Here is a 9,324-nt window from a genome sequence, read left to right as displayed (position 1 = left end):
TTTGTAGTGAAGTTAGATGTATGGCAGTGGTCAAGATGTGTAAACACTGTGGTTTCACAGAGTGCAAAACAATGCTGTCCCCTTGCTCTTCATCCCATTCATGGGAATGCCCAGCACTCTTGTGCCTTCAGCTGCCCTTAAGCCAGTCCTCCACAGAAGGATCTTGGTGAGAGACAGAGGACTTGTCAGCAGGTCAGTTGTCTTAGTTATCCTTTCTTCTTAACCTTTGTCTTTACACATTAGAAATTCTTGGTTCCTTTTGAATTCATGACCACACGAAATGCAGCTTCCCCTTAAGGCTTGTCTGTTTTTAATTACACCTATAAAAGTTCATTGTCTGGCTGAATTCTCCAAGCAGTGTCTTCTTTTCATGTGGCTGTGGGTTTTGGCATGGTGAGGATGCAGAATGGTGGCTCAGCTCCACAAGGGCTCTGTAGTTGGATCCAGCTGAGGTCTAGCACGTTGGCGAGAAGTGGGGCCGATGTGCAGTTTCAATCTAGTGATGTAATTGATTGGAACAAATGCTCTTCCTGCTCCTTCTGAGGAATTCTTTGGGCTAGGCAAAGTGGACAGTTATTTTTGTTTTTCTGATCTTGCCTAGAAGTGGTCAGACTCATGGCTTCTGGGAAATGCTGAATGGGTTTGGTGTTTCATCAGATTTCGTACCCAGTCGTTTATTCTTCCCTTTGATCTTCTGCTTGGATTTGCTGCAGCTGATGTTGCAAGCCTGAAGGCTGATGTGGTATATAGTTTCCCATTTCTGATGTGCTCATTCTTATCTTGCTTTGTTAAGTCCCCACAACATGTGATTGCAGGACCCTGGAGGACAGAAACAGGAGTGACTTCCAGCCTTTTATCTTACTTTTGACAGTGTTAGGGTAGTGCCCTTGTTGTCACCCATCATGAATATGCTGTGAAAAGGGCTTCTTATGATAACATGGGCTGGAGAATCTGACTTACATTGATTTAAGAACCCTTAACATCTCACCAGATACACAAGTGTCTCTGAAGTGGTGTCTTGTGTTTTTCCTTCGGTAGTGACTTGAGTGTTGAGATGAGGACTGAAAAATCAGTCTGAAAATCACAAGAGTACACCAGGTGAGGATGATAATCCACCTTCTGGCTGTGAAATCCAATCAGTGTCACTGTGAGGAGTCCTTCTCTCACACCTCATCCCCTTGTGAACATACAGTGACCTGTTCTGGTATCAGGCTGCTGTTTCCACTTCCTGTATTTCCATATATGTTGTTGTCCAGCCAAAGCATCTTTATTTCAGGCACCCTAAAATTCAGGCCACTCCAAGATGACCTGGACAGCTGCTAAGTGACTTCTGGTTGCCTTTGCTGCATGATGGCAGCATGTCTGTGCATGCCCTCATGTTCTGGTCATGTCTCTTCATGCCACAAGGCTGAAATGCTGCCTGCTATAAATAACTCCTATGTGAGCCAGCCCAGGTGCAGTCAGCTGCAACTGCCTGGGGAAAGCAGCGTGCACGTGTGAGATTACATCATGATTTTGGTCATTTTTACTTGGCTAAAAATTTGCAGGGGTAGCTAAAAATGTCAATGCCTAGGTGTGTTTTCGAAAGGCTGCTTTGTTTACAGCTGTCTAGCTTGATTCCTCCTGTGACCTTGCCTTTAAAGAGGTGCAAAGACCTAATCAGCTGCTTGCTGGATAACAAAGAACATTACAAGGTAAAGGAGAGGGCAGCCTGCTCAGGAGGAGACAGTTGTCCCCTCCAGAGCCCACAGCCTGGCCTCAGCTTAGTAAAACAGCTTTAGTGCAGCAGACAGCTTTTAGTCCCTCAAATCCCCTCCAATCCACTTTGGAACACCTCCTCAGAGCAATATGAATTCTGATCTCTGCAGACAAAGATTTACCAATTAATTTAATTCAACTTTTAGTTCATTTAAGAAACTGAACCTGGTTTCATTTATGTTTTGTTTTGTTGTGTTTTTTTCTCTCCTGCAGGAGCAACAATGGATTGGCTCCAACAAAGATGTAGCAGGTGTTGGGAAAAGACATCCCATGTGAAATGGAGGTGATCAAGGGAGCTGAACACTAACTGCACCAAGATGGAGCTGCGACTCCTGGCTTGTCTTTTCAATTTGCACACTGCGGTGATCTATGGGTCCCTGTCTCTGTTTGTTTCCATTCTGCACAACGTATTCCTCCTGTACTACGTGGACACCTTTGTCTCTATTTACAAGATTGATAAACTATCCTTTTGGATAGGAGAGGTTAGTCTTTTCCAAAGGCTTCTGCTCTGTTAAATAAAAAAATTCTGAAATCAAAACCCACTCCTTGCTAGAAGTGTGAAGAGCCTTAGTTGCAATAGCAGAGTTCCCCTTGGGAGAGGGAGCAAGGGAGACTTCTGCCTGCTCACTTGGCTTTGCCAGCTTACATGAACAGAGAACAAGCTGGGACAGAAAACCCAGAGACTTTGTTCACAAGACTGCCTTTCCTCTGGGGACATCAGAGTGTTTCACAAGCAGGGAAAACCACTGGCCTCACTGTGTTGATCTGGCAGTTGCTCCAGATAAGGGAATCGCACAGCAGCGATGGGGTGGGGAGGGTGCACTGGGATGGCTCCTGGTGGTTGTTCCAAGTGCTCTTTCAGCACTGTTTGCTTCAGTTACAGAACCCAGGCTTTGCATGACCTGTCCTGTGGTTTGTTTCATTGTCTTGTTTTCTTTCCTAGACAGTGTTTCTGATCTGGAACAGCCTCAATGACCCTCTGTTTGGCTGGCTGAGTGACCGGGTGTTCCTTAGCACACAGCAGTAAGTGAAGTTCAACTTTCAGCAGAGGCTGGCAATTTGTTTAGTCTCTGGGGAAGATGATGTGAAATTGGCAGCTTTAAAGTGATGACATGGGAAAGGTTACTGAGGCATGGAACTCTTAAATGGCTTTTCCTGATTTCTTAGAAATTCAGTGCTCTTTGCATGTTATTTCAGTACCCAGCTGTATAGAGGATGTATCTGCTGACTAGGTGCAGCTCTAACCCTTAGCAATGATGAGTGGTACAAAACCTAAAATATGAGCACCTAAAACCTCAGGCCTTTTAGTAAGGTGTTCCTGCATGTGGTTTGGGAGACACAAGGTAGGGAAAGGGCCATTCTTTCTACCTGGAATGCCTCAGACCAGTTGTTCCCAAACAAGCTGAATCATAGGTCACTGTTGGCCATTAGCATTTCTCACCTATTTACATCAAGCTTTAATGACAATCATGGTGTGGTTTCCTCCAGTGAAAACTTTTTAAGTGCTCATTGAAATAATTTACATTGTGCAGGGCAGGCAATGCAGCGCTAGCAGGGAGAGACTTGCTTAGAAAAAAAAAATCCCTTCATGCTTTTTGGCCTTCTTGAACTCATTTTCAGTGAAGGCATCTGATATGGATGCTCGTTACACGAACAAAAACTGTATTTGTGTCTATGCCATGTACAGAGCTTCCTTGGAGAGGGAGAATACGTGGTCACACAGGTCCAGGCATCTGAAGTTTTTGTCTTTCCTTGCAGGCCAGGAGCAGAAATTTCTTCCCCAGAAGTAGTTCTGAAGAGACTCAAAGCACTGAGCCACAATGGCCCCCTCTTTGCCATCTCTTTCCTGGCTTTCTGGGTCGCCTGGGCTCATCCTGGTTTGCAGTTCCTTCTTTGCCTCTGCATGTACGACAGCTTTCTCACCATGGTTGACCTCCATCACAACGCCTTGCTTGCAGACCTGGCTGTTTCAGCAAAAGACAGGACTAGCCTCAACTTCTACTGCTCCCTCTTCAGTGCCATAGGCTCCCTCTCTGTCTTTATGTCCTATGCAGTGTGGAACAAAGAGGACTTCTTTTCCTTTCGCATATTTTGCGTCATGCTGGCCCTCTGCTCCATCGTTGGTTTTACCTTCTCCACGCAGCTACTCCGCCAGCGTTTTCAGGCTGATGGGAAAACAAAATGGGACCAAGAATCAACCCTAAAAGAGTAAGTGTCACTGATTTTTGTGGTGGAGCAAAGGCCTTGCATAGGTCTGAGGAGTCCTTTTATGCACTGCAGCAATCTAAATGTGTGGGAAGATCCAGAATGAGGCAAATTTTTGTTAATTCTCTATGGTTCTTGTTTGTTGATGCAGTTTTCAGAATCATCTCTGTCATACTGGCTTCTCATGCCCTCTGAAAATAGGACAGAAGTATCTCGTGACACCCCCTGGCCAAATTGGAGGCAAAGCCTTGACCTGCTGTATGGCCATCCAATGTTTGGAACGTGAAATGAGTTAATATATAGAGCACCCAGTGAGGCCTGTGAGTGCCAAAATGTTAAAAGCAGCTTATCATGAAAGCATTCCTGCTTGAGCATGAGAGCACCTTGGTGCCCATTTCCTGTTGGACAAGTGAATGTCTTTTATGCTGCTCATTTTAGTGATAGTGGCTGGGCTGTTGGTAGGCCATGATGCAGCTGTTTTTTCCCGTTCAGCTCTCTCACTTTTCCTTGGGCTGCCTCCCTTGCTGCCTCTTGTTATGAGTTGCCAGCACTATCCTGTACTAACACAACAGGTCCTGATGAGATCTGCCAGGTGAGCTAACCACAGGGATCTGGAAGACAAGCATATGCATAGTGGAATGGCTCTTAGGAGAACGCTTTTATGGGCAGAAACAGGAGCTTTAGATCTGGAAGACAAATATTCTTTGGGATACCTGTTGCCTGTGGCTCTTGGTAGCAATAAGCAAGCATTGCAGACTGCTGTTTTCATTTGGTCCAGGGAAGGCTGGGATGGGAGCTGAGAAGAAACAGCTCTGCATCTCTGCAGGGAAAGCTGGTATGATTTGTGGTTGCAATCTTTTTTTCTGTTCTTCCCTTAGGCTGTACATTGAGAAACTCTCTGTCCCCCAGGAGAAGAGGATCACCCTGGCAGAGTATCTCCAGCAGCTCTCCCGGCATCGCAACTTCCTCTGGTTTGTCTGCATGAACCTCGTCCAGGTAGGCACAGCAGCAGCATGGTGTGATTCAGAGGATGAGCATTGGCTCTGGCTGTCTGAGATGGTGATTCAGCAGTATGCAAGTTCCCCAGGAAGGGCAGAGGTGCTTTTGACACCCACTTGCTCTTGGGGCCTCCTACACATGCTCTCCTCGTGACCCATGGATGCTTCCTGAGCAAGCTGTGGGGTGCACCTTCCTCCCTCTGCAGCACAGGCTGCATTACAGGGGCTGGCTGAGCTCTGGGCAGCCCATCGGGGGTACAGAAGCACAAGGTCTGGCTCATGGTGGGGAGAAGTTCAGGAGTGCAGTTTGCAGCCTTGGTTGTCAGCACTGTCTTCTCCTTCATTCTCACAGGCTTACATCACTGTTCTCACTGTCCAGTTGGATCCACCTCCCAGCTGCCATTTCTGTTCATCCTCTTCAGTAATTGCAACCAAATGCTGGCAGCCTGACCAGCTTTGCATGCTGCAGTCATGGTTCCTGTCTCCCTGGGGATCCCTCAGTTCCCGTCAGGCAGGCTCTTGACTCTGCTCTGTGTCTGTGTGTTCAAGCCTTGCTGCTGCCTCATCCTTGTGCTCCTGACAGCTGCTACCTCTCTCCTGCTGTGCTACTGTCTCCCTCAAACCCTTGTTGTGATCACTGCTGTCACATCCTTGCCCTACCTGCCCCGCTAGCACTGAGCACCAAGCAGGTGCCCTGCAGCTGGGAAGCAGTACTGACCCCAGCATGGCCTGTGGCATTGCAGCTGTGCAGTCTCAAAGCCTTACAGGGTCTTAAACTCCACAGCCAAGCTCTGCTGAAGCACTCCAGGACCCTCCTGCATGGTCATTGGCACAGGCCTTCTAGGATACCAGAGCCCAGAGGGCTGTTAGCTTTTTTCTGTTCTCTTTCTGTTCTGTTCTCTTTTACTGCTATTCCTGCTGACCAGCTTATCTGCATGCTGCCTTCACAGGTTTTTCACTGCCACTTTAACAGCAACTTCTTCCCTCTGTTCCTGGAACACCTGCTGTCAGACCAGATCTCTGTCTCCACTGGATCCTTCCTGCTTGGTGAGTCTCTGGTGGGACTGGAGGGAGCAGCCAGATTAGGACCTGGCCTGAGTCTAGATTTGCTCTTCCCAGACCTCATGTGGGAAGAGGTATGCTCACATTCTGGGCTCTGATAACTCACACATGTACACATCCCATGTGCTTCCCTGAGACCTCTGCAATCTTCCTTCCTGGGCACAGAAATAACTTGGAGCCTTTTCTAATGGTGATGACTCCAATGTGCTGGACTCTGGCCTAGGCTCCTTGGGGGTATTGCTCTGAGGATTAGTGGCTGCACGTAGTGTCCCCAGGATGCAGTAGGGAACACTACCCTGAAATTAATCCCTTTCTCTCTGTGGCGTGTGGACTGTTTCCAGGCTGCCATAGACTTCCAGGGCACTGGTCCTAATTACCCTGGGAGGGCTCTATGAGGGCCAGGTCTGGTCATACTGTTCTGTCCATCTCATTTCTGCTCCAAGCTGGGACTCAGCCCCTCTGTGGCACTGTTTAAGGCTTTTCTTTCTTTCTGCCTGTGAGGTTGATGGAAGGAAGTGTCTCTGTAGGAAGAACGTGTGCTGGGCCACAAAGCCACTAAATAAATCTGCTGCAGGCTTCTGTATGGATGTGGGGGATATTCTGTCCCACAGCCCTGCTGTCAATAACCAGCCTTGTTCGCTCTCTCTCAGTATGAATCTTAGAGGTGGATGCTGAAAGTCTCTCAAGTTATTTGTGCCTCTTTCTGCTCAGGTGTTTCCTACATTGCCCCTCATCTCAACAACCTCTACTTCCTGTCCCTTTGCCGACGCTGTGGGGTTTACGCCGTGGTGCGAGGACTCTTCTTCTTGAAGCTGGCTCTTAGTGTTGTCATGCTCCTGGCAGGACCTGATCAGGTGTATCTGCTCTGCATCTTCATTGCCAGGTAGGCAGGCAGCACTCCCTTCCCCTGCCCTCTGTCACCTGGGAAGGGAAATGACTTCACTGGTTTACAGAGAGGAGTGGGAGACAGGAAACAGTAGCCAGCGTCACACAGAAGCCACGTGGCTCCCAGTTCTGACAGCACCTGACCATGAGATGAGTCACTGCAGAACCCACAGGCTGTGCCTGCAGTAGAGTGAGGGGGCAGTGGTGTTCAGGAAAACAGACACCCAGCAGGGCTGGTGACAGCCTGCAGCAGCCTCTCCCAGCCACTGTGCTGAGCTGCTCTCCACCTCTGCAGCCTGCCTGGGGTGACAGCCCTCAGGTGTGTTGCAGCTGCCTGTTAGCCTCTGAGCCAGTATGTGCTGTCCCCAGGCCTGTCTGCAGTAGGTCAGGACTGAACCAAGGCATCACTGCAGGGTACACAAGGCTTATTGCTAGTAGCATTCCCTTCCTGTAACCAGGCCTTCTGAAATTTCTTTTAAGTGGAGGGGACCCTTTCTCACCCTCTCTCCATTTTCTCTGATCTGTCATTTACTCCCCATCTTTTTGGATGCCCCTATTGGGTTCTTTGCCTGTTGTTCTGCAGCAACCGGGTGTTCACAGAAGGAACTTGTAAGTTGCTCAACCTGGTTGTGACTGACTTGGTGGATGAAGATCTAGTCCTGAACCGCAGGAAGCAGGCAGCCTCAGCGCTGCTGTTCGGGATGGTGGCTCTGGTCACCAAACCAGGACAGACCTTCGCCCCTCTGATCGGCACCTGGCTGCTGTGCGCGTACACAGGTAAGGATGCTCCTGGGGAAACCAGCTGGCTAGGAGAGGGCAGACCTGTGAGTTCAGTGTCCTCCAGTTGCACTTCCAAGGCTAGTCACTTGGAGAGAATGGACAAGGGTCCATCCCCACTGTTCTCAGTCTCACAAACTCTTCTTTGACACCAGGCTACGACATTTTCCAGCGCAACCCCTTGAGCAATGTGGTGAGTGCTCAGCCGAAGCTGGAGTCTGATGCAGCCTTGGAGCCAACTCTTCGCCAGGGCTGCTTTTACCTCCTTGTTTTCGTACCCATCACGTGTGCACTGCTGCAGCTCGTCAGCTGGTCTCAGTTCAGCTTGCACGGGAAGCATCTGCAGATGGTGAAGGCTCAGCGCCAAAGCCTGACACAAGGCCGAGCACCAGAAATCAAAACGATCTAGGGATGCCTGAGCCCCCAGGGTGTTGCTGGTTCCAGGCTGGTGCAGGACAGCAGGCTAAGTGTGGCGATGGTGGGCTGAGAAACCCTGATGTTTGTGGTTCAACTGTGAAATGCTGTAATGCAAATGTTTACTGATTCCAGGAGGTGGTTGCAGGGGAAGGCACAGAAGCTTAGCATGTGAGGGGCCTTGGATAGATTGCTTGGCCACAGGAGCAAGAACACTTCATCCTAGCATGGCCTGGGGAACAGAGGGCTGCTTATCCCAGGAGAAAAGTGCTGCTTTGCAGTGTGTGCTGGAGAGAGCCTCTGCCCTGGGCATGGCTCTGGGGAACCGCTGCCTCTGTGGCTGAGCAGGAGGGGGCAGCACAGGGAGTTCTTCCCTGCTAGAGCCCTGAGGCTTTGGGGAGCAGAATGGGAGGCTCCTGAGGGACCAAGTGACAGACAGGCTGAGTGCAGGGCTGCATGAGCAGGAATAAGAGGAGCCTGAAGGCCTTTCAGAGTAGCTGATACAACCATTCCCACATACAGTACTGTGTTTTTTGGACCAAACCTACTCTTAGGCATTTCTTGTTACCAGGACAATATCCTGCACAGCCAGATTCTGCTGGATGCGCTGCTTCTGTGCTGAGGCTCCCTCCTTTGTGGCCTTGCAGAGGGAGTTGTGGCTGGGCTGGAAAAGATACTGGGCCTGAATTAGGCTCAAAGCCTTGAGCTGGAACAGTTCCTCTGGCATCCTGCTGCATGTCTTCATTCCTTCTCTCCCCTCCACAGCCCTGTCCAGCCAGTGCTGTCACACAGCTGTGCAGTGAGCCCCCTCTCATGCTGGCTGGGCCTGTTGGGGAGGTCAAGGAACCAGCTCCTAATCCAGCCAGTGGAAGTGCCTCCCTCCCCAGGTCTGTCCCGTTTGACCCAGTGAGACAGTCTGGTGCCCACCCCTCTTGCAGGGGGTGAGCACAGCCTGGAGAAGACACCAGGTCTTGCTTTTGTGCCTTTGATTCATCTTCAGAGCCTGTCTGACTATGCTGGGCAGTCATAGGGTTGAGATTTTACCTCTGTCCGTGAGGCAAACACCTCAGCTCCTCTCTACTTGAAATTGTGTCCCAGGGTTTGATCATCTCCTCTGGCTGCTGAGACACGGACCAGAGATGAGCAAGTGGCTTGGTCTCCCTGGTTCTGGCTGGGGACAGTTGGAGTAGGTGGTCACCAAGGGGGTCCCTCAGGTGAGGGAATG

General features: G+C 49.7%; 1 protein-coding gene across 1 annotated transcript; it reads left to right on the top strand.

Annotated features, from left to right (window-relative positions):
• Positions 1 to 2,075: 2,075 nt before the first annotated feature.
• MFSD13A (major facilitator superfamily domain containing 13A) lies at positions 2,076 to 8,241 on the top strand. The gene is made up of 8 exons (XM_054382449.1): positions 2,076 to 2,240; positions 2,702 to 2,781; positions 3,517 to 3,966; positions 4,842 to 4,959; positions 5,912 to 6,008; positions 6,735 to 6,906; positions 7,492 to 7,685; positions 7,841 to 8,241. The coding sequence occupies exons 1-8, from the start codon at positions 2,076 to 2,078 to the stop codon at positions 8,092 to 8,094; spliced, it is 1,530 nt and encodes a 509-aa protein (XP_054238424.1). The 3' UTR covers positions 8,095 to 8,241.
• The last annotated feature ends 1,083 nt before the right edge of the window (positions 8,242 to 9,324 follow it).

The sequence above is a fragment of the Indicator indicator genome, chromosome 7, assembly GCF_027791375.1.
Source record: "Indicator indicator isolate 239-I01 chromosome 7, UM_Iind_1.1, whole genome shotgun sequence".
Lineage (NCBI taxonomy): Eukaryota > Metazoa > Chordata > Aves > Piciformes > Indicatoridae > Indicator > Indicator indicator.
Note: the sequence above shows the minus strand (reverse complement) of the source record. Positions and strands in the feature narration are given on the sequence as shown.

Excerpts from the sequence above, each read along its gene's own strand:
- MFSD13A (XM_054382449.1), top strand. The coding sequence starts at position 2,076 with ATGGAGCTGCGACTCCTGGCTTGTCTTTTCAATTTGCACACTGCGGTG. Across the intron at positions 2,782-3,516 it reads GTGTTCCTTAGCACACAGCA|GCCAGGAGCAGAAATTTCTT; the intron begins GTAAGTGAAGTT and ends CTTTCCTTGCAG. Across the intron at positions 4,960-5,911 it reads TCTGCATGAACCTCGTCCAG|GTTTTTCACTGCCACTTTAA; the intron begins GTAGGCACAGCA and ends CTGCCTTCACAG.